Source organism: Hakea prostrata, chromosome 8, assembly GCF_041222555.1.
Source record: "Hakea prostrata isolate BN-2017 chromosome 8, UWA_Hpros_2, whole genome shotgun sequence".
Taxonomy (NCBI): domain Eukaryota; kingdom Viridiplantae; phylum Streptophyta; class Magnoliopsida; order Proteales; family Proteaceae; genus Hakea; species Hakea prostrata.
The window spans coordinates 42,889,439-42,915,527 of NC_142607.1; the positions used below are offsets into that span (position 1 = coordinate 42,889,439).

The 26,089-nt window shown below is 37.5% G+C and overlaps 1 protein-coding gene across 1 annotated transcript; it reads right to left on the reverse strand.

The window, feature by feature from the left end:
• Positions 1-9,658: 9,658 nt before the first annotated feature.
• On the reverse strand, positions 9,659-26,047 carry LOC149008008 (protoheme IX farnesyltransferase, mitochondrial-like). Its single transcript, XM_089165145.1, has 7 exons — positions 25,611-26,047; positions 24,558-24,687; positions 22,299-22,436; positions 22,027-22,160; positions 21,137-21,262; positions 20,580-20,683; positions 9,659-10,765 (listed from the first exon to the last, which is right to left on the reverse strand). The coding sequence occupies exons 1-7, from the start codon at positions 25,970-25,972 to the stop codon at positions 10,380-10,382; spliced, it is 1,380 nt and encodes a 459-aa protein (XP_089021271.1). The 5' UTR covers positions 25,973-26,047; the 3' UTR covers positions 9,659-10,379.
• Positions 26,048-26,089: the final 42 nt, after the last annotated feature.

Consider the following 26,089-nt stretch of genomic DNA (forward strand, 5'->3'; position numbering starts at 1 on the left):
TCCTTAGTGTTTTAAGTTATAAAAAAAACCCATACTTTTATTGTTAAAATAATAAGATTAATGTATTTCCAATATACCCTCCAATATTTCAAACCTTAAAAAAAAATCCAAAATCCTTTCTATGAGCAATTTACTAAGAAGTATGTATATTTTTTTTCTTCAAACATACATTAAGATATATTAAGGGTAAATATGTCTTTTACATTTGAAACTGAGGTATTAGGGATAAAGGAATTTTTGTAATAGAGTAATTTTAGGAAGTGTAAGTACAATTGTTTATAAATATAGGGGTGTGAATGTAATTTTCTGTATTTTTCCTCTTTTCTTGACTTTTTCTTTTTTTGTTATATCCTTTATTTGAGTTGGGTGAGCTGGCGTTGAAATAGATTTGGTTTAGCCGAAAATGACTCAAGATTTCGATGGATGTGGGGAAATATGTATCATTTTGTACTTGACTTTATGAATGTTTACTATAAGACCCTTTTATTGAGTGGAGTAGGCAACTAGGTTCGAAGGTCCACATCAGCAATGTGAGCCACCATGTTGGATATCAAAAAATTAACTTACAAGTGGCAAGGAAATGGTTGTATTCTTCTAGGATGAAAATCAAATTTACCACTTATATATATAGGATAATGCCGATAATAATTAAGTGAGATCATTCAATGGAGAGGAGTTGGATTCATATAATCTACATTCTTGAAGTGTTGTGTCTTGTCTTTTCGACCATTGGATGAAGGCCACGTGAATTGTTTTAATACACAATGTCGAATTTTATACATGTATGAAATTACAATTTAAAGTCTTTAAATCCAAAATGTCACATTTTAAGTTGTACGTTGTTTATGCATGTGTAGAATTCAACTATGTGGATTTAAATAATCCACATGAACTTCATCCGGTGACTAGAAGGACAGGAAGCACGAGGACTAACAAGAGGCAACACTAGCATTTTGGGGAGTGATAGTGTTGCATCCATATTGGACTAACCATTAAAGGTTAGACACATCTCCCTAGCCAACTAAGTGGAAGATCGAATTAACCCCATTATCAGAAAGTGAACCAAGCTTCGATAGTACAAGTTATACACTGACCGGGCAAAATTTTGTGGGGCCAACCTTACTTAGACTACTGTTAGCCTCTCCTTAATCCTCCTTCGAGGACTATTTCTTGTAATTAGGTTCTAGTTTTAGCAACAGAGTTATTTTGCCAACCCAGGGCTGCAGGGCATCACTTCTTTGACTATCTTCTCTTACAGAAAAAATTAACCAATACCTATCATAACAGGAAATTGCTTCAGTCCTGCACATTTAATGCGTAGGACTGTCAAGCGAAATTTCGGATTCGGATCGTTAGATCCAAAATTTCAATCTCGACCGTTGAATAACAATGGTGGAGATCGAAATCTTGATCCGACAGCAAAAAAATGTTTGATTTGACATCCTGAGCATTAGAGTCCATTTAATGCAGGATTGAAGCAAGATCCATCATAACAAGGGGTGACCATTTCTTTCGTAGTGCATCAGTATGGATAATACACTCTCACAAAGAACTTCTCATTATAATAGGAGAAAATTTTGTAGAGTTACGTGGCTTATGCCGTAATGCGCAACTTGTACATATTTTTTTGGGTGATAAAATGCAACTTGTAAAATTACCATGCTACCTTTCAGGGGCGGAACCAGGATTCAATATTGGGGGGGGGGGGCAAAAAATAAAAGTTCAGATTAGAGAAGCACCAATGTTTCACACATATTGTGGGGGCCTTACCTATGAATTATATTACTATATTAAGGAATAGGTTCACATATATTTTGTGGGGCCCACACATATTTGATAAAAATAGGTAAATTATTGATAATGATTTTTTTTCAACAAAATATAGGTAAATTAAAGAATAGCACAAAAAGGAAAAAAAAAAAACCATGACTTCAACCCTAAAAGTTCAATGCAAACCAAACAAAAAAAAAATTTAAGGTAAGATGCTAATTAACGGTAGTTAGTTACTTTATTAACTATAGACATTTTATTTCACAATATAAAATCAAATAACAAAATTGTAGAAGAAATAAAGAAACAAATAATATAAAATTAAAAAATATTAAAAAAATGAGAAAGAGAGAAACAATATATAAATTGAGAAATAGAAAGAGTACCCAATTGTAGAGAAATTTTTTTTTCAAATTTTCCTTAACCCACGCTTATAGAAAAGGAAGAATAAATATAAGGGTGTCAAAACCTAACCCGAACCGTTAAAACCGGACCGAACCAGCCCATTATAGCCCAAACCGACCCGCACCGAAGCTTAATGGGCTGTGTTTGGGCTAAACAACATCAGCCCGCAATGGTTCGGGCTGGGCCGGGCTAGCCCATGTGTGGCCCGCTAGCCCGAACCATTTGCCTCGAAATCGGCCCGAAGCCGAACCAAACCATTAAACCCTTTATAAATAAATAAAATAAAATAAATTTAAATGTAAAAGACAAAAAAAGCCCCAAGTTTCTATTTGTTTTCTTAATTGTTTTACTTTGGAATATACAAACAACAAGCCTATCAAAGCCTTCACCATTTGGAAGACGGGCTTAGTAAATATTTAGTAAGTGTATTATCATTTGAAAATATTTTAATGTTTTATTTTGATCCATTTTTACAAGCATCAAGAAGGGAAAGGAGAATAAGCAAATACAACCCACTAAAATTCATCAAGATGCTAACTTTCTTTTGTATATAAGTTATATAATTTTTACTTGTATATTGTAGAAAAAAAGCTTTTGGTTTTGAACACCCAACCCAAGAGATTTGAAGAAAACTTAATGCTTATATGTGTTTACATGCTCTTGATAAATTCCACACATCAACAAGGTACTCAAAACATAAAGCTAGTAAACCCGAACCCAAACCATTAATAAACCAATTCTAAACCATTAGCCCAAATCGTTAGTCAACCCGAACCCAAACCACACCGGCCCGAAACCGTTATTTTCTTAATGGGCCATGTTTGGGCTGAGTGCTTTTCAGCCCGAAACCGTTAGGTCCAGCCCGAAACCGGCCCAACCTGAACCGTTGACACCCCTAAATAAATATGAAAAAAAGAAACAGAAGAGAATAAATAGGAAGAAAAGAGGAGAGGGGAGAGATGAGATATGAGAGAATAAATAGGGATTGGGGAGTTTCTAATTAGAAATGACATTTTAAATATCTAATAAGAGTTTTTTTCAAAAATTTCCTTTAACCCATGTTTATAGAAAGAGGAGAGAATAAATAGGAAGAAAACATGTGAGAGAGAAAAGAGGGGAGAGTAAATAGGGATTGAGGAGTTAGTTTTTAGATAGGGATGACATTTATACCCATTATTTTACCTTTTAAATTTGTTCTCAATATTGGGGGGGGGGGGGAATAGTGAAATTTCACATGTAATAAGAGGAAAAATTGGAAAAATAAAAGAAATTAATATAAAAATGAGAAAATTAAGGCAATTATGAAAAAAATCTAAAAATCCGGGGGGGGGGCCCCCTCGGCCCCTTAGTGGGTCCGCCCCTGGATATTCATCTAGAGTGAAACCTTGTTCTCTTTAATTTCTCCATTGATCTATGGATTGTTTTCTATAAAAACTCTTGTTTTGATCAAATTAGAAAGTTATGATTTTGATCATAGTTGTTGTCTAAGCTATGCTAGTTGATCTTAGATTACTGTTCTAGAGTTGTCCTTGAATTTTTGGAGTGTTTTGAATCCCAGAAGATGAGTTTTGGATCAATGGAAGTTGTCCTTGGACATCAATGGAAGTGGTATGGGACATTTCCTATGGTGCCTTTTGACTCTTTCCCATATTATTGGTTGTCATACCTAGGGCTTGTCTAGTAGTGTTTGGCTAGGATGTCTCTATTATATCAGACTCGATTCGAAAGGGTATTGAGACCAAGTATGTAATATCCAGCCTTATTCTGACCTTGACCCTAGCCCGGATCCATTGTTGTATTTAGGTCCGAAGACCCGAAGCGGTGGTAGAAGAGACTTATGGACCATTCTGATTGATGATCATGATTCGGAGACCGAGCCCATGGACATTGATGATGATACCCCTTGCTTAAATGCTTTTGTCAGTGTTTAAGGAAAGTCTGCGCATCGGAGAAGATTAATCTAGTTGATGTACCTAATGACCTCCTGTGCACAATCCGAAGGTATTCCCCGAAACTAGACTTCTTGATTGAATTGTAGAAGAAAACCTCACTCAAATTGACCTTGTATAGCCTTTCAAAACCCTACTTGAAGTTGCTGAACTAAACATGTTTTTTTGCTAAGAAACATTTTGGTCGATCCTTACCATCGACCAAAGTTTCTCAGTCTGCCAAGTTAATGATTCCATGGAATATTCCCATTCTATTTATTATAACCTCGAGCCTTGAGCCCTATTGCAATCATTTTCTCACCTGAAAACGTGGGGAGTGCTTCCCAAAGCAACTCCTTGGCTAATGTGAAGGGCACTTCACCAAAAACTCATTGTTTATCATTGATTCTTGTCTACATCTTCCACACCAAAGTATGAATCACCATTCCACTCTCTATCCTACCATTTTCTATTCTTTTCTATTCCTATCTTGCTGATGAGACATTGGAGATGGTGCTGCAACCTTGCAACCACCACTCCAAGTGTCTACACATGATTAACCTATGATCTTCTTAGCCATCCATTGATGCTATGCCTCCATCTCATGCCTAGCATATGTATTCCTTAATTTTTCTATTAACATCATGCCATTTTGTACCAAACTGAGTTGTAGGGTATGCCATGTTCATGTTTATCACTACTATATGTTTCCAATCGAATTTCTATTAGTTCCCCTAGCTATTACATGCCATTTCCATGTCAATGCAATCAATTCCAACTCATGCCATGATGTTTGTCACTTGAACTTGTTAGCTCAATTTGGGGCTTTTTGTTTGGAGCATTGGATTGAGTAAATATCTTGACTTATAGTGTCCTACTACTGTTTTTAAGCATTCCTCCAAGTTTCAGATTGATTTGAACATCGGAAAACCAATTTCGGATGAAAACCCCCAAAATCCACTATTCTGTCCCGAAGAGAATTTTGGTCGATACCATCAACCAAGGACCATCGACCAAAGTTGTTGCTAACAGCAACCTTGGCCAGTTTTGATCCAATTAGCATCCGATCTTCCCAATTTCTTCTCTAACTTATTATTGATGTTTGTTTAGGGTCTTAACAATTCTTTTGGACTATTTCTTGTTATTCTCAATTCATCATCAATTCAACCCAAGGTAAGGATGGTTATCTCCATAAACATATAGATCATCAACTTATGATTTATGTTCTTATTTATGAATAAAATCTCTTGATTACTTTTAATCTTTATAAGACTGTTATATATGTGTTAGAACAGTAGTATTGAAATCTTTATACTCTTGTCATGTTACACTACTATTCATGTTTAATTATGTCTATGATGATTCATCTCAATATCATGATTTTAACTTTTATGATAAGATGTATTGGATGCATGAAAGATGATGAACTTGAATATGTGATTGCCTACGTATAACTTGGGATTGGGGAGTGTCCTATTGACACTTATGTCCTTAGGCATCGGAGGGAATAGTATGGGATGTTCTCCGATGGTGCCTATCGACACTCTCCCGGGTTATTGGATGACATACATAGGACTGTCTAGTTGGGTGGTTAGGTTTATCCTTGTCGTGTCAGACCCGATTCGGAAGGGCATTGAGACCGAACGACCCGTGGTAGTGTATGGTTGGATGGGCGCTCTAGGCCGGTAACCAATCCGGTAGGGGACATAAATCATGCTACGGATACCCGAGAGGGGCCATTTATTGGTAGGGTTGCAAAGCTAGACATGGGCAGACGGCTTGGGCTCACGGACGCTCAAGACCGGTAACCAACCCGTCAGAGGACGTGAGAGCTTCCCGTTTACTATTTGTGGATGACCAATAGGGTTGATGAGTCCGTAATCCGGGATTACGCCTACTCTAGTGTGAAGGATACCGGAAAGGATCGCCGGGGGCGAGGAATGGACGTATCTGGATCTGACTTGATCAACTGAGTAGATGACTTGCATTGGGCTAGGATTTACTGTGACATGCGCCAGTACTTATACCAAATGGTGATGTGAGAGAATAGTGACCGATCCCCTTACCATGGTTTTTGAGATGACTTTACCGATATTCCCCTGGCAGACCCAAGATATCTTGTATAATTGAGGGGGAGTGACTGACAACCCAGAGAAGTATGGTGCTATGACTTAAAGCATGTCTACCCTAGAGACTAGCATTTATAGAGTTAGAATCATATTTGCATCATATGTTCCATATCACATTGCATTATGTTATGTTCTGCATGTGTATGATTACTAATTATGGAATAACTACCTTGCTGAGTTCTTCGAACACATTCTTTTTGTACAAATGTTTTTAGATTATCCTACAGGTACCGAAGATTATGATGGCACCCTCTTCGAGACGGACTATGATTCCGCATACTACCCTTCGGGTAGTGGCATCTATGAAGATCCGAGTGTTGGTGCCGAGGAGGATTACTATTCACACCAAGGTTAGCCCCACGGTTGTGCGGGAGCGGCAGAGCTGGGTTTTCTTCATCCGTACCATTGAGGAGACTATTATTAGAGTAGAAGAAACCCTAGCTTAGTGCCCCCATTTCCCTGGTGTATTTATGGAGTATTTGGATCTGTAATTAACTTGTTTGGATTTATCTTTTAGATACTTGGACATGTAACTAACTTTATCACACTTCTTTTCCACTGCTCTGAGAGGGTGGTTATCACACCTTCTCTCACCTTTATGATTATGTTCACACTTTGATATTATCTATTTTCCGCACTCTGATTTATTTAATCTTACCTTATTCATGATACTTAGTATTAGTTGTTTTTACTTTGATTATTATTGTTCATGATTATGTCATTGTGTATGTGGGAGGCATGGACCTACGAATCTTGATCCTTGGACTGTGGATCACATTCTCAGATGGGGTACTGGCTGGGTGGATGTGACAAAGTAACCCGTGGTAGCACAGTGTGGGTTTGTGGGCACTCAAGACCGGCCAACCCATGAGAGGACATGGATCACATTATGAGGGGCCATTCATTGGTAGGGTTGCAAGTAGTAGACTTGTGCTCATGGGCATTCAAGACTGGTATCCAACCCGTGAGAGGAAATGAGAGCTTCTTGTTTATTATTTGTGGATAACCAATAGGGTTTATGAGTCTGTACTCCGAGTTGATTGTAGCCATAGGATACGCTGACTCTAGTGAGAAGGACATTAGAAAGGATCGCGAGAGGCGAGGAATGGAAGTATCTAACTTTGACTTGATATAACTAAGTAGAAGACTTGCATTGGGCTTGGTTTAACCTTGACATGCACCAATACTCAAACCAATGGTAATGTGAGAGAGCGGTGACCTAAACCCCAACCAAGGAATGTCTGAGAGGGATGCAAGACCCAATTACCACCTAAGAACCCAAGATAGCGAGATGGTTGAGGGAGAGTGATTTGAGACCTACCCAGAGGAGTATGGTGCTATGACTTAAAGCATGTCTACTAATAGAGACCGGCATACATAGAGTTAGATTTATACATGCAATGTTTGTTTCATAGCATCTTTCATTATGTATATTTTGAAATCATATTTTACTATGTTACTGTGGATATAATCTGCCTTGCTAAGTTCTTTTGAACTCACTCCTTTTTGCAAATATCTTTGTTAAAATATCATGTAGGTATTGACGATTATGAAGACCAGTACTATGAAGCACAAATAGATAACGGATACTACTCCCAAGGTCTTGGCTACGGTGACTATGAAAGTGAGGAATTCATGGGTGAAGACGTATCACGTCAGGATTAGTCGTACTCACATACTTGTTACACGTTATCTAGATTTTGAGACTTTTACTTTTAAAAGTTGTATTTATAAGTTAGAAGAGACCTTACTTTAGTTTTGATTACTTCTTTTCTATTCCTTTCATTTTTGGAACCGGTTGTAATCTTTCTTTTGACTTTCGATCTACTATTCTGCTGTGTTATGTGGAATGATTTTCTGCTACACTCTACATTGACTATTATATTGGTATCATTCTTTCTGCACTCTGATTATGTTGTTTTTCTCTGAATCTTATTTCGATCTCTCTGTTAATGTAATATAACATTGATTATGTCTTGCTCGTGATTATATTATTGTAAATGTGGGAGGTTGGTTTCCTCAATACTGATCTTTGGGGCTGTGGATCACACACTCGGGTATGCCAGATAGGGTATCGGCTGGGTGGATGTGACAGTTCCATTATACACTGTGAAAGAAGGGGTTTGTAAACCAAAAGGCAAAGGAGCCATCATGATTTCAGGAATGAACGGATCCTGCTTAGGCACCTATTGCATCTCATCAGGGATCTTCTAATCCAGTTGCACAAACATTCGTTTATGGCTCTAGTATGTTGGTAGAGGTTTTCGTCCCTTCCAACAAGATGCCTTGAGGATCTCCATTAATATTCATTGAAGCACTCGACTCTATGCTACGCTCCCTCTAGATTTTCTTGTTTTTCTGAGGTTGGTGACCTCTTGCTATAGCTCCTGGGAATGGGTGTCCACATGCGGCATTGCCAGTCTGTCAAATACTGAGTGACAGTCTCTTTCCCTCCTTCTCTCTTCTTCTTCTTGGGCTCTAGATGAATCAATTGGGAGCAAAGCCACTCCAATTCCCTAAGCCCCGTCTTGTTGATTGATAGGGGAGGGTGCCACTATCTCTATAAGAGCAATGGTAGGACCCCTAGGGGGGACAAGTTGACTCAATTGGGTTACTATGTCTGGAAAGAGCTCGTCATCTCCATCATCCTTCATTCTAGGGCCTGAGCTTGAACAAAGTCGAACATGGGAGTTGTTCCATGCAAGGGAAGATCTGCGTTCAAAGTTGTTGGTTGCTTTAGAACCTGAGCTTCATGTGTCGGTAAGGGAGGAGTCTCTTTGGATGTACCATCCTTCAACATTTGGTCTTTCCTTCCCACCATCGTGTTCATGTCCTTTGGACTTCAAACCGTTATTGTCTAAATTTACCCCTGCCATTGTTACACATGGTTTAAAAGAATGGAAAAAAATGAAGAGATTTCTTTTCCACCAACGGCACCAATTGTTGCTCCAGAATCTTCCTACCCCGGTTCAACTAAACGCTTTAAACCATATATATGTTGTCAAAGAAAACCAGTGAGAGCCCGCCTCTATGGACGGGAAGTTGCTTCCAATGGTAAAATTAGATTCTGGATAACACAATTCCTCCCAAGGAAGAGTAAATGCCCAGAAAGAAGTAGTTCTCTTGGGCGGTGGCACAAGTTATTGCTAGGTTAACTTGACTTGCCAAATGAAGGCTCACATGACCGTTCTTATAGATGAATGAAACACCATGGAGGAGATAATGTTCATCCGTTCAATCACTATACCTGATTTTAGAAAAGAGATCAAGACTAAACCCAAGCTTGCACGAGAAGCCTTTGGTTTGATGCACTCTTCATGAGGTCTGCAGAGAACTCTGCCAAATGTATATTTTAGATGTGATATGTCTCCTTCTATCCTCTTAACTAAACGACTAGAAGCAGTGCTCAAAGATTTATACATATTGGCGTAGCTCTTGATAAGAGCAGTTTATTAAATATATAGGTACGACGCATTAAATGCTGAATTTAATGCTTTGACCACACATACGACTTTACAAAGACTGCCTTGTATCCAATCGAGCTCTTCTCGAAAAGTGATACCCAAGAAGTCCACTAAGCGTTCTGACAGATGTGAATTATGCCAATTGACAAACGCTGAGAGTGGCTCCAAGAATTGACAAAGGGTGATCCAAAAAGTGAATTCTGGGAAGAGCCGAACTATTCACTTGACTAAACTAGAACCGGTTGTCTTTGGTTCAGACACTCCATACTGGTTCGGAAGTCTATGAAGTGCTTTGGCATAACAGAAACCATATATAACAAAATAAAAGCCCGTCTGTGATAACTATTAGTGTGTCCATATTTGAAGTGCTAAATAGTACATGTGATCCTAATCTTCATATTTGAAACATGTTACCGTTAACTTTCCTTTTATTTTGTAGGAATTTCATCCCCAAATGAAAGAAGAAAAAGAATCCATAACCATAATTAAACCTTAGTTCTGCCCACTTCAGTTGAGGAAAAGGGAAATGCCTAAAACATTATGTTCAAGCACTTCCGCAGAAAACATTACTGCAATCAGCAATTTGGCCACTATTAGATATTTATGTACACTCAAGGTGAGAAACTAGCCTTACAAGGCTCTATCTAATGTACACTCAAGGTGAGAAACTAGCCTTACAAGGCTCAAGAATAATTGGAAGTATACAGGGGAGCTGGCAAGAAAGGAAATGGAGCAACAGATGCATATGCTACAGGAGGGCATGGTTTGGGCCCTACAAACACCCTCGATTTGTTATGGGATTCATTTTTCTTTTTTTCCACCTCCCATGTTCCAGATGATGTCAGGTTGACGAGCAGACCTGGATTTGCTTCCATGAGGCCCTGTTTATCATCAGATATGCGATGAAACAGCATCCCAGACATGAATACAGGAAGATAGAGGAGACTCGCATGGAACATTCTCCTGGCATTCTTTGCAGTGCGCTCTCGATAAAATGAGAATGCCGCAGCCCCCAGAGTAAGGGTAAGAAGTGCCGACTCAAGAGAAAACCATCCAGAAGTGACACCCCCTGCATACAATAATGTTAAGAAAGATTATTAGACACCAAATACAGTGAGAATTTGCAAAACATCATATTGTTACATGAAAACCATATCAACTTGGTCACCCTCAGGGTTATCTCCTAGAAGAAACACCTACATCTCAGCCAGGGTTCATAAACATATACTTGAAGAATGGTATCAAGAGTGGGAAAGGTGGATTATATTTTCCAAAGCCAGTTAAGATTGCTTCCTAAAAGTTTAGCTGACACGAATAATTCAGATTAATAAGATGAACACTTAACGGGAATAATTTAGAAAGAACATAACGGAACACAACCCATCTGCAGCTTTCCTTTCCTACCCCCCACCCAAACCACCCCAAAAGAGACCAATAAATGCACGTGAATGTCGACAAAGCTGTGTCCACTCAGTTATAGCATGACGCAAGGAGTCACAAGTCTGCACCTCACCTTTGATATACACAACAAAGCACAAATCAGTGAAATTCTCAAGCAACACCATGGCATATACACCATTTAAAAAGAATTTACATAAATGATCTGTTTCCAGCAGTGTTAATGGAAAGGAAAAGGGATGGACAAGTGACCTAACTCCATGTACAATCTCTCTTATACAAGCAAATCAGAACTCTTATGGCTTAATACCCGATTCCATAAATTGATACATACAAGAATCGCCATCAATAGGTGAACCAGCAGATGCTTTGAGAGTTGACAATGGAATCAATGATCCCTGCCCAAAAGCAAATCAAACAGCAACAATTTCAGATCTGTCACAAAGCATGCAACAAACCAAATGACTAGAGATAGCAACATAAGTGCTTGAATGGCCCTGTCTGACAACTAGGTGGATGTCTAATGGGGCAAAGTAACTCTGAATTCCAGCCAAAGATATTGGCTAGCTGCTGAGTTATTCAAAGATCTCAGAATTAGTAACTAACTGTGATAGACAAGCCTAGCTGTTGGATCAGCACCAAATTACCAACAAAACATGCAAAGGAAGAGGAATAGGTGTTGATTGAAGTCATTGAACCTCCTAAATATAGGCACCAGCTGATGGCTGGAATTAGAGATCTTTGAACTTGAAGTTGCTGAATAGAAACCAAGATCAGTGAAGCAGCAAGTGATCTTCTTGATGCCTCAACCAAAATCAATAGTGGAACAAATAGGACAATGTATAATTATCAACAGAAAATAGAAATGAAGTATCAAAAGGGGGAAAAGGAAGAAGAAAGAGGACAGTGGTTCAAGTCTCTCACTCTCACCGAGGCATCTCGCCTCTGTTTCTCACCTCACTGTTCAACACAGCTATTGACAAAAGTTATAAACTTCATCTTCATTCAATCATGCCTTAAGCACTAAAGCTGTAACTATGTAGAACTTATCAGCAACAACAAAATAGAAAGAAACCTGAGAAAAGAGTGTCACACATGGTATAGGATACCTAGTGATATGTTATTGTTAAACAATGGCCGTCACTAAGAGGGGGGTTGAATCAGAAAAAATCCAATATGTGATCCTTTAAATCTCAGTCTCACAAGAGCACTTCCCGAATGCATCACATGGTTCTCTGACAATGACTAACTGGTTGGCGTTGGCCATTTTACCATTCACATAAATAAATCACACCTGACACCTTTGCCTCACAACCATAAGCTCATACAACCTTGTGGCAAGGTACAACAACAACCTTGGGACTAAATGGGATTGGCTACATGGATTCTTGCCTTCCAATTAGTTCTGTTTGAGGCCATGATAGATACAAGGCCTAAACTATGCATATCCTTTCTCACTTCTCTTAAGGTTATCTTAGGTCTGCCATTAGCTCTTTTAGTTCCTTCAATTTGGATCATATCACTTCTCCGTGTAGGGGCATCTATAGGTCTCCGTTGAATGTGGTTGTGTCACCTCAAATGACTTTCTCGAAGCTTATCACTTATGGGAGCAACTCCCAGACCAACTCTAATATGATCATTTCTTATGTTATCCTTTCTAGTTTTGCCACTCATCCATCTTAGCATCCTCATTCTGTTACACTGAGTTTATCTATATGATTATTTTTAGGGATAACTATTGTTGCCCCCCTAAACTATAGCTTAATTACTATTTTATCCCCTATACTTTTTTAGAAATTACTAATCTAACCTTAGACTTTACCTGTAATTGATGTTGCCCCCTACCATTAAACTCCGTTAGTTAAGTGATGACTTGGCAATTTTTTATTTATTTAAAAATACCAAAATAACCCGGAGGTTTTATTCTACTTATTTACAGTTTATATTAAATTACATTATTACCTTAGTAATTAGGTAAAAATTAACCCTAATTTGGTAGCTCCTTTTTTTTTAGCTTTTTTATATTTACTTTTCAATTTGGTGTTATTTTTTAGTTTTTATTATTTACTTTCCAATTTGATGTTATCAATTTTAAGAAATTACTACTTTCCATCAGGATTTAATTTATTATCTAATTTGGCGTTACCAATTTTAGGAAGTTCATTTTCTTAGAGGAAAAAAATAATTTAAGCAGTCTTTTTTTGGAATTCAAAATAATAAGGATACAACTCTAAAATTGGTACTTGATATGTTTTTTTCCTTTCCTAAATGAGGATAGTAATGTGTTTTGACTTCTTAATTTTAGACAGACAAAATAAACATGCAATTGTAATGGTTTATTAACACTGTTAGAACTAAAGAGGGCAACAGTAATTTCATAAAGAGCAGGGTCCTTTTAGTAATTAAGCTATAGTATAGGGGGAGAAATAGTAATTATCCCTTCTTTTTAACAGGCCAACACTGTACACTGTGCATCATAGTTGGTTGAACAACGGTCCTACAGAATTTTCCTTTAAGCATTAATGAAATACGTCGATCACACAAGACCCAAGACGCACCTCTCCACTTCACCACCCTATTGTAATTCTTTGGGAAACATCACCCTCAATATTACCTCCTTTATATATGATTGAACCTAGATACCTGAAACAATCACTTTGAGGAATCTCTTTATCGTCAAGTTTCACCACCTCATTGTCTGCCCGATCATGACAAAGTTACAAACTAGATATTCTGTCTTCGCTCTAATGAGTTTAAAGCCTCTTGATTCCAAAGTTACTCTCCATGATTCTAACTTTGTATTAATCCCTACCTTAGTCTCATCTATCAACACAATATCATCAGTAAAAAACATACACTAAGGGACCTCATCTTGAATGTCTTTAGTTAATTCATCCATTACAAGTGCAAATAATATGGGTTTAAAGTTGATCCTTAATGTAGATCAACTGTAATTAAGAATTTATTACTTTATCCCTTTATTGTTCTTACACTTGTCACTGAACCATCATACATATCCTTAACTATGTCCACATATTTACTTGCAACACTTCTTTTCTCTAATACTTGCCAAATTAAAGCTCTAAGAACTTTATCATAATTTTTTTCAGTTCAATAAATATCATATCAAGGTTTTTCCCAAACTCTCTATACCTTTCCATAAGTCTCCTAATTAGGTAAATAGCCTCCATTGTAGATCTTCCTAGCATAAACCCAAATTGGTTCTCTGAAATTGTGGTTAAATGTCTCAAACGGGTTTCAATTACCCTCCCATAATTTCATAATATGGTTCATCAGTTAAATGCCCCTATAGTTATTACAACTTTGAATATCCTTTATTTTTGTAAATTGGAACCATGATGCTTCTTCTCCATTCATCTGGCATTTTTCTTGTGCTTTTATAATCTTATTAAACAACTTAGTCAACCAAACTAGCCCGTGGATTACTAAGCTCTTCCATACTTTTATTGGGATTTCATCAGGACCTTGTGTCTTGCCTTGTTTCATCATCTTTAATGTTTCTATTACTTCAGCCATTGAGATTCTCCGTATATATGTTCGAAAATTAGTGCCTTGGTGAATGGTGCAATCGTCTGAATTACTTGAAGTATGTTTGCTTAGTAGACTAAAGAAATAGATTTTCCATCTTTTCTTAATGTCCTCATCACATACTAGTACTTTACCATCTCCATTTTGAATACATCTAACATAGTCAAGATCCCTACTCTTCCTATCCCTTATTTTGGCTATCTTATAAATAGGTTTTCCCCTTCATTCGTACCCAACTTATTGTATAACTCTTCATACTTCTTCTTACATGCTTTTCCCGTGATTTTCTTAACTTCATTTCTAGCAACCTATACCTTTGAAGATCTTCAACGTCCTTAGTTATTTGTCATGTCTTAAAACTAACTTTCCCATTCCTAATGGCAGCTTGAACCTCACTATCCCACCACCAAGTTCTTTATAAGAATGGAACTTTCCTTTTGATTCACCTAGGACATCTTTGGCCACTTTTTTAATATACATAGCCATCTCATTGCACATCACATTAGTGTCCCCCTCAAAATCTCACTTTCATTGTTTAACTACTTCATTAGAGAAGGATTTCAAGCACTCTCCCTTCAAGATCCACCATCTTATCCTGAGATAATTAACCTTACACCTTTTATGAGTTTTAGGGGCTAGACACATATCTAAGACCACAAATCTATGTTGTGCAGTTAAGCTTTCCCCTAGTATCACCTTGCAATTCTTGCACAACAATCTATAAATCCTTCTAGTTAAGAAGAAATCTATTTGGCTTCTATGTATCCACTTTTGAAGGTAATTAAATGCTCCTCTCTCTTTTTGAAGTATTTAAATAGATCAAAAGCAACAACAAAATCTAAAATTGAGATCCCTTCCTCATTCCTCTCTCCAAAACCATATCCTTGATGTACATTCTCATACTCTTTGATCTTTTCCAATATGCTCATTTAGATCACCTCCTATGATAATATTTTCTCCTTGACGAATTCCTTGCATTAATCCATCCATATTTTCCCAAAATTCTAACTTTAGACTGTCATCCAAAATTTGCACACCCATCCTACAAATAAAACACTACATGTTTTCACACATACAATCCACAGGCACAACCATAACACCAGATATTTATGTGGTTCTGCACATACCTAAATCTATGGTTCTTTATATATGCTCATTACACTACAGCTGACAAGGGGCATGACAAGCATGAGAGTTTACCCAACATAAAACTACGATGCAGTGAACACCTAATATAAGTTAGCAGCATCTATGTCCAACACCCATTGAACACCCCAATACAAAAACCAAATGAGCTTACCATTTTGCAATACAATGCAAGCACAAGCCAGTATAGGTATTCAACAAAATAAAATGGAGCTCTAGAACATTAGAAGTACTTGGTTGCTACTTACACATGAAACAAGCTATAGGTAGGAACACTTACAACCCATGCTCTATTTGCATTCCTAATACTCCAGGAAACCCCAAGTCATTGACCATTGCTTTGACGGTCACTAGAATATTCAGCATACTCCTAAGCAAGTGAAACTAGATTCTATAAATGGACAGTTGCTTGTGGGACCCCTTTCTTTTTCTCTGCAAACACTCCTTAACAAAAAAGCTCAATTATCTTTCTACAACCTTTTAATGTGACAACGAGTCTGATAGGCATGGTTCAAGATACTGCTCTCAAAACCCATCTCGCCCCCTAAAAAAGGAGAGATCTCACTCAAGTTGGCAAGATCTCACTTGAGATCTAGTATTTTTTTTCCTTTGCCAATTTCAGGGGTTTTAAGGGTTAAGTTGGGCTCAAAGTTGGTATTTAGGCTATTTTATGCCTTCCGAACACACTGGCTGTCTTAGATTTGTGAGAAGACAACCGTAAGTATGAGTTCTAATTTGACCCTAAGTTTGAAACCAAAATGCTACAGGAATGAACATGTAATGTTATAAAACATGACATATAGAACCATTAGGACATATAAATGGAAAGCGAGTGATAAAATACATCAAATAACTTAAATAGCAATAGAATTCCATCCATGGAATACGATAAAACATCACATTCTCGACTTTAGAGAGTACAATAATACATCAACATAAAATATAAGTTCATAATAGAAGTGTTGGGTATGGCTCATGCTACACATTCTGTAGCCCACAAACTTCCCCCTAACGTAGCGCCCCCGGGCCTTTAGAGGCCTTATATGATTTTGGGCCTTGGGATTTCCTTTACAATTTGGGCTTGGGCCCATGAATAGTTTTTGTGGCCTTGATTGAAGAACTTCTTTAAATGACCTTGTTTGATCTTCCTTCCTTGATGTAGATGTGTTAAACCTTGCTATAGTCAAGATCCAACGTCAATCCAACATAAAATAACACAAAAATGGAGGTTTGGAAGGTCTCCGGGAGTTGGGAGGCGAGAGAGAGTGAGACAAGTCAAGATCTCAACATGTTTTGATCGAGAGATGGCATTCAAAGTGGATGAGCGGACCGAGATCTCGGTCAAGAATTACTACAAAGGAGATCTCGCATGAGATCTCAATTCGCCATCTCAAAATAGCGAGATCTCACACCAAGGTGATAGGAACCCTCCTATCTAGACTAATATTAAATTACTTGGATATAAATTATAGCAATAAAAAGGACAACACTGGTTTTGATGGTGCCAATCACCCCTACAGCATACAATGCTGCCTCAGCCAATGGCTGCCCAAACCTCACATACTTCTCCTCTTCCATAACCTACCAACCAGCAGTTGGTTGATAACCCCACTCCCTCTCTTCTCCACATTGCTTCCTCACAGAGTCCTAACATGCTGCAATCTAAGGGGGAAAAAAAGAAGGAAGAGGGGGAAGGGTTGGGATGGGGTTGTGGGTGGAAGAGAGAATGGGAGGGGTTGAAGGACTGTTGCCACGAGAAGGGTGGGGGTGGGTAGCACAACATTTAAAGGAGGGAATGGGTTAAGGGGCTGGGGTTTCGCTTACTCGTGATTGAGTGGACTGGTACACTGGAGGTGGCAAGTTATTTTCACAAGGCTACCGCAAAAGAGAGGTTGAGGAAGAAGACGACAATTGCATAAATTAATTCATGCTCAGCCATGGGGATCCTCCTTGAATCCCATGACTCTAATTCCTTCAATGCTCAATTTTATTAATGTAGTCTAAATTGTAATTCTGGGTATGAGGCCTTTAAATAGCCAATTACAACAAAGGAAAACACTTGACTCAAATTAATTAACTACCAAACATTGCACTCTAATTGGGAATACAATTTGGATTGGGAATCCCTTAACAACCAAAAACTTAAAAAGGGGTCTCTCAAGGACCAGAAAAATAACCAAACGAAATAATATTAATCCAGAAGCAATCTTCTAAAACCTCCAACTGGGATTCCCACACAGAAAAGACTCTTTGAGTCTTGAGTAACTTGATCATGACATAATCAACTAAAAAAACATAAGTAGACCTTGACTCCTCAAAGGACATGGAATCTAACTAGACACATGAGACCCCTAGGACGGGTGTAAAAATGACCAAAATACCCCAGATCAGATTTGGCCAGCCTTAGGTGTCACATGGTTGGGGGGCTGTTTTGGGCCCAAAATATGTAGTGCCTTATGCTTGCTGATCCTAGTTAGATCAGCTAGTCTTCAAGATCCTCTTTTAGGGCATGTTTGGTTACTTGAGTCTAGAGATTTTAAAAATAGAGATTTCAAATTTAAGGAGTCATGGTTCATAAAATTAACTCTTTGGTTAGCCTGAATCTTTGGAATGAAATATGTAGATTCATCCTTAAAAAAAATCTATGGAGTCATGGTTCAAATGTTTAGCACTTTTATAGTAGGGTTGAAATCTCTGGATTTCACCACATTCCCATAAATCCAAATTTATGTTTTTAGTGTAAAAACGTGAATCCCTGGATTGGATTTCAAGAATCCAGGAATTCACACAACCAAACGGGTATAAATCTCCCATTTGTGAATACAAAGATTTCAAATCTCTGGATTCATGTAACCAAACAGGCCCAAGAACCAGCAATAAATTAGAGTTTTAACCTTAGCTATTTTTAGGTCAATTCTGGTCAAATCTTACTGGACAGCAGCTGCATATGCTCAATTATGACCTGCGGTTTAGGGTTTTGATTCCTAAACCCTGTGGCTAGGGTTTCAAGGGTGTAGGCCCGTAGGGGACTGTAGTTGATGGGTCCAGGTAAAAGGGTTCTGTCAGATTGTTTTCAAGGCTAGGAAGTTAGAATATTGAACAGTTTTAGATTTGATCTTCAAAGTCTAGGGTTTGGAATTTAGGATTTTCTTCAAGATTTAGGGTTCATAGGGGTTAGGGAAAGTGAAGAATGATTTCAGCCAGGGGTTTATGCTGAGAAATTTAGATTGAAACTGAATCTGTAATTGTTTTCCTATAAGTCAGATTCAGTTCTAGGGTTTGGGTTTCGATGAAGACTAGGGGAAGTTGATTCTGGGGTTCAGAGGTTGAGGCTAGGGTTCCTATCAAAGTCTAAGTCTACTTCAGACGGGAAGAGGTTGTCTTCAAAAGGGGATAGGGTTTGGAGAAGGGGATTAGGAGATCTAGAATTTTAGGGCTTTGGGAGTTTACTATGGTGCAGCAGAGAAGAAGTAGAATAAGAGAGGTGGGAGGGGCTGGGGGGCTGGGAAAGGGGTTGGGTATTTGCTTACTTGTTATAGAACTGCTGTACTTGAAACAACTAAAGAAGATCACCAAGTAGAGGTGCTGCAGGCTTTGGAGAAGAGGAAAAATTCTGGAAAATGCAGAAAATTGCAGGAAACCACAAACACTAAGGCCATAGGTTCCTCCTCAGAGACCACGACTTCCAAAGTCTTCCTTCAATTCTGTTTCATTCAATTAATCATCAGCCAATTTGTTACATGGGGAGGTGGCTCCATGATAGCCCTACACTGAAGGAAAATTAAACTAGGACTCAATAAAGAAAGCCAACTTAAACTCAACTCAGGAAACCTACTTGGACTCGACTTAGGGAATCCAATTTTGATTAATATTCCCTTTACAACTAGACTTAAATTTTCTAAACTAGAAAAGGACTCTTAAGTAAGAATTCCAAAACAAATACAACTTGCAAATCAATTCTAAAAAGGAATCATACTTGAAGTTGGATTCCAACTGAGACTCTTGATGGAACCAGGACTCTTTCACAACTTGCCAACCGAGGACTCTTAGGACAAAACAAAGATAGATATGGACTCCAAAAATTAAGGGGAATCCAACTAGATCACTTTGACCTCAATGGGAAGTGGTAAAATGTCCAAAATACCCCTAGGGTAATTTGGCCAGCTGTTGGTGCTACATGATTGTGGCTGGATTTGGGCCTAAAATATGAAGTGCAATATGGTTGCCAATCCTGGTTATATCAAATCTGCCATCAGATTCCTGAAATTACCTTTTTACACTCTAGTCCTATTTCCACTAGGAATCCTCTATAAATTGAGATTTAACCACCAGATTTAGTTGTAACTTTCAGCACATACCCTGCTCAACTTTGACTTGACATAACCCCCATCATCAACTACCTTAACTCTCAAGTGGGAGCCACACCCAGTTTTAGCCTACTCAAATTCGATGGCTCTGTAGAGATCTTGGGTAATTAGCGCCTACTTCTTCCCTTTCAATCTGGGGTCACAATAACTATGGTGACAGCATATTATCCCATCAGATAAACTTTCCAAGACTATCAATGACTCTAACATGCATGATTAACATCTAAAAGACTATTTGCACGAATACGTCAATACACGTTGATGTCCCGAATGTACATAAGAACCAACAAATCAACAATCTCTTTCTAGACTTCTGAATGTCAAAACAATTCAGCTAGAGTACTATATACTGGAAGAAAGAAACCAGGTATATACAAATTTCTTCATAAATGAAAATGCTTTATGTTCAGTACTGTAACTTACAGTCATAAGCTAGAAAGCCCAAAGGAAGCAAATATAGACAGTTCCTCAAAGCCACCAAGGAAGTTCTCTGACCAGAAACATCACCAAGAGAGAGCATTTTAAACCTGAATATGTCAAAATGACAGCAGGATAAGAGAACAAATCTACAGCAAACAAGTCAATAATCATGGATGACCAAATTTCCTCTGATTTCACCAGGACCAAGACATGCAGCAGGTTCAGAAGCAAACATATAAAAACAAGACTGATGGCAAAGAAAAAGAAAATCTGCCTTGGGAATCCCAATCATCCGATACACCATTTTCTCATACACTTCAAAACCATCCACTGTCATTCATTGACAACAAAAAGGTTAACTATATCAGATGTTTAGGATCATGTTATCACGCCAACAATAGACCTAACTTGACAATCCTAATAATCTGTCTACGCCTCTGATCCAATTCACCCACATTTCCACCATCATCATCATAATTGACCAGACTTTTGAGGTCATGCAATCATATTGACTTTAGAAGGATTGATTCAGTATTAGGACATGCAAGAAGCAAACATACCCTCCAGCAGCATAATCATCCCGGCACAAATATGCAAGCGCCATAAAATGAGGTAACTGCCAAAAGTATAAAGCTGCTGGAAGAATCATTCCATTAAGCGAAACCTCACCAGAAGCTGCTGCCCACCTAAAACCAATCAAAGGAACGTGTATATAATGATTATGAGAAAATTAAACCATCAAGAAAGCCATCTCAACATATTCCAAGAGTAAAGATTTAATGAAATCATCAAAATTCAGAGAGGTCTTCCTCCAGTTACCCTCCACAAGAACAACCAGTTTTTAACCTAAATAATTTATAAAAGAACAAAACAACGAAAGCTGTCGCATATCTAAATAATCCTAATAAGAGAAGCCATAGGAGCTCTATAAAGAAAGATGAAGTGGTTTAAGGAGAGAAAAAGAGAGGAGGGGGGGGGGCTTAAACTTATTTCATTACTTTATTAAATGATTAACAAAAAAGCGGAGAAAGATCAAAGAAAAACCTTTCAAGTATATGTGCAAGATCTACAAACACCTCCAGTACGCTCCTCTCCCATGGTCACATTTCCTTTCTTTTCTTTCTTCCTTTTTTTTTTTTTTTTTTTGTTTGGAAGGGGGGGGGGGGCAGGGGCAGTGTTGAGGATTTGGCAATTAAGAAAACTGAAGCATCTATCAAGTCTGGGAAATGGTATCTGACATGCCCAGATTTTGAAAATGAAAACTGTCTACCTAAAGGTTGAGATAGTGACCCTCATTAGATCTGAGATGTGAATTAAAAATGATTAAATCCTCTCAACATACAAAATACTACCATGCAAATGCTCAGCAGGTGCACACAAGGGGAGTGAAAAGCAAGAACTTCAAGCATAATTATTTGTTGGTACCAAGATGAAGTAAAGAGTAGATTACCCAAGAAGTGGAGGGATGGCACCAACAACAGCCCCAACCCATGTATTTACCGGGTGAATTTGCTTTAACGGTGTGTATACAAATGCATAAAGAGCAAGAGTTGAAGCTGCAAGCCCTGCTGTTAAGGCATTAGTCTGCCAAAATCATGTCAGAGAAATAACACAACTATTTATTCCCAGAACAAGTAACTGCATAATACATACAGGCTCTCTAAGTCAAACTAGAAAATACTGTAGAAAGAAGAGAAGTGGTTGACCAACATAATAGGACACCTTGTATGCCAACAAAGCTGTACCAGCAACACCAACGCTAGTTGCCCACATGGCTCCATGAGGGACTGAAAGACGCGCAGAAGGTAGCGGTCTCTGCCTTGTTCTCTTCATCTTAGCATCATTTTTTATTTCAAACAACTGATACAAACAAGGATATGATTAGAACAACAAGGGACTGCATACCAATACTGTAATGTTGAAGCAGAAAAAATAAAATAAACAACTCTATATGGGGCCCTTCAGTTTTTTCTCATCCATTCATGAGAATGAAACTAAAATAAAAATAATAATAATAATCAAAAAATAAAACCCATAAATGAAATATTTTAATCAGAAAAACAAGTAATAATAAAGAAATAACTAATATAAGTACTGAGATGCTACATTATACATTGCAATATTTTAGAAAAGAAAAAATCACTATATTAAGACCATCACAACATATTAAAAAAATAATTATGAGTATGACTAAACAAATAGGACAACATATTAAAAACAAATTATGAGTACAAAGAAACAAATAGGATGTTAAATATGTAAGTATTTAAAATACTAAATTACGATCTTCATGGGCCTTCTTTTCTGACATTATTTGCTATGCTACAATATGTACCTTATAACACCTAAAATTGATATTAAACCACATCAAATCATCAAAACTCAATGTGGAAACAGCAGAACTAAATAAGCAAGATATTAGTAAGTTTAAAACAATCAAGACATTCATTGATCTATGCCCTTGGAATAGGTATTTTCAGGGGCACAGTTCACATTTGGATATATCAGTAAGTAATTAGACTGCTCTCAATTTAGAGAAATGTTATTGAACTCTAAAAATTTGATTGATCTAATGCCTTTATTTTCACATTCCTTTTGTATTAGGCAGAGCATGAAACCAATTTCCAAAAAATCCATAACTGCTAAAATTTGATTTATATTGAAAGAGTTATGTTCCCGCCAAACCTTACTTGGTGTGTGTGGAAGCTGTAAAAACTGTTGTAAATGAAAATATTTTATTTAATATAAAAAGAATGAATATACAACCACACGTTTGGCTTTTTGCGAGATATCTTACCATATTAAGATTTATGGAACTTTTATATTTGAGAAAAACCCAACATTAGAAAGTTGAAAATTTCACCTATTGCCAAAAAAATTCCAATTTTTGTTCTTAAACTACAAGGTTGACTTTCTAACATTTTAGAATTTGATTCTTAAACTACGAGGTTGACTTTCTCATTTTTCAAATTGATTTTTTTTAAAACTATTTATATTGGATTCAAATAGGGGACTATTTTCTTATTCATGAATAAGATCTTAAGTAAATGAGATAAGCATTTCATCAAATGATATTTCGAATAAATAAGAGTTAGAACTTGGTTTAACACCAATTAAACCAGTGTAAGGCTATAATATAACATGGCAGCCACCTAGGCCCCTAGGAAGCACCTGAGCAAAGCCTTGAAAGCTATGAATACACCAAGAGACACTGTTGAAGAAGGTTTTCAAGACATTCTTACTTCTTTTATTCCTTTTCCTTCACTTTAAGAAATTCTGCAAATGCAAAGGTAACTCTACCACATCCGATTACCACCTCATGAAAAGGTCTTAACTCTAAGTCACCTCCTCCGTCCAGGGTAGATTGAAGGGTCTTCAGCCTTCCAAAAGACCTTATCCGCCACAATTATTTAGGCTTCAACTCCTATGGGACAATAAAGTACCTCCAACATGGAGTCTCCAAAAGTGACAGCCACATCAGCTTAATCAATTTTGAGAAGAAAAAAAAAAGAGATAAGTTCCTCAGGACAGTCTTTGCATTCAAAAATAGGATTGATATATATGAGAGGATAGCAAGGAAGTTAAAAGCTGTTATATATGAAAACTCAAAGATACACAACATTCTTCCAGTATAAGTTGTTAAATATTAACTGAAAACCATTTCCACATTTCTATAGCATAAGAAATCTCTAGCATCAAGAAATATTGAGTTAAAAATTGAAAAGCAAAAAAAGAGGGAAAAAGAAAAAAGAGAGAAAGGTAAATGCAACTGCATTTGTTTTCTGATCATTTCACCATCCTTAAAGATTTCAAGGATTCTTGTTGCAACTTCCAAAAATAATTTCTGTGTTACCACTATAATGGTGGAATAGATGCAAAGCCAAATCAAATTGTACGTAATGTAAATTGGTAAGAATGAGATTAAAACCAACCATGTTATCTAACAAAAAGGTAAGATACTATTCTCACTCCAATACTCACTTGATTTAAGGAATTGGCAGATGCTGCAACCATCATGGTACCAGCACAAGTATGACAAAGTCCACTAAAATCAATAGTGGTGCCACTCCCAAGAACAAAACCAGCTCCAGAAGTCGCAACTACTAGCATGCTGAAAATTTCAAAAGGGAAGGCAAGTTACAATATGCTCTCAGAAGGAGAATCCATGCATGTACGAGGGGAAAAGCTGGGGGGAAATGACATCAAGGACTACGAGGAAGTATCCGATGTCCAAACTACAAGAAAGAGAAAGGTGGAGAAAAGGATTAAAAGATGGCATACATACCCTTAACATAGAATATTAATCCTCATTTCCAAATAAAATTTAACAGGTAGATTAAAGTGAAAAGAGTATATGGTCAAATCTAGAAACTACAAAAGAAAATACTCCACTAAAGCTAGGTTCTAGACAGACCAGCCACATACTTCAGCATCATGAACTGGCTAAATGCATTCCTAATCTGTAGCATCACTGTGAATTCTCATTCTCATTGATGCCTATGTCAGTTAATGTGGAGGCCAATAAGCTAAGCTAATTAAGAAGTTCACACGAAGACAACTTACAGGTGTTTCACTTGTATTTCATCATACAGTATTGGCCCTTTTCTAGAATTTGGCAGTGTTCAAGTGATGTGATTCTGTCTTATTACACTTAAGCTCTTTCTTCACGGTTTCCAAATAAATCCATTATCCATTCAAGAGTAAGTATGAAAAAAAGATCTACACATACTTCAATCACATGCATACCAGATAACCTCAAGGCTTATAGGATGGAAATTTTATTATCTTTGACTGTCATGAACTTATTAAAGCTTCCTCGCAAATAAAACTAAACCAAAGCCTCACATTGCTAACAATCTAGTTCATTACCAAGCAATAATACTATAGATTCACGAAATGTAACACAACATACGGACAGGTAGTTCAAAGTAACTCAACAGAAACAAGAATCCATCACTTTAAGTTATCTAATTCCAACAATGTAGATCCAAAAGTGCTTGAATCATAATAAAATATTAATTTGGTGAATCCAACCTCAATCGTGCCTTGGATAGTTCCCAATAACACTGACCATAGTGCCGCAACGACTCTGCCAAATCTCTAGCCTTCGAGACCGATGCAGTCGCCAAATTCGAGCTATCGAAGTTGGTAGCTGAAGAAGCAGAAGTGAAAGCTTTTCCTCCATCAGATTTCTCCAATCCTAATTTCACCGAATCAACCGAAGAAGATATTCCTGTGCTGGACGAGTAAAGGATGACCTGAAATAGTCCTGTTCGGTTGCCATAGGCTGAGAAGGCGTCAGTGGCACAAAAGGGGTTCGATAGGAAGAGATTAGAAGGAGAACGTTGCGATATAGATAAGAGTTTAGAAGAGAAACTCGAAGAGTTCCTCCACATTGCGGAGCGTCGGAGGTCGGAAGCCGAGGGACAGACTCACAGACGAAAGTAACGGGGATGAAAAAATGGATCTGTTATTTCATTGACCAGTCGGATTTTTTTTTTGTCTTATTTTCA

Excerpts from the sequence above, each read along its gene's own strand:
- LOC149008008 (XM_089165145.1), bottom strand. The coding sequence starts at position 25,972 with ATGTGGAGGAACTCTTCGAGTTTCTCTTCTAAACTCTTATCTATATCG. Across the intron at positions 22,437-24,557 it reads CTGCCAATTCCTTAAATCAA|TTGTTTGAAATAAAAAATGA; the intron begins GTGAGTATTGGA and ends TGTTTGTATCAG. Across the intron at positions 21,263-22,026 it reads GCCATCCCTCCACTTCTTGG|GTGGGCAGCAGCTTCTGGTG; the intron begins GTAATCTACTCT and ends GATTGGTTTTAG.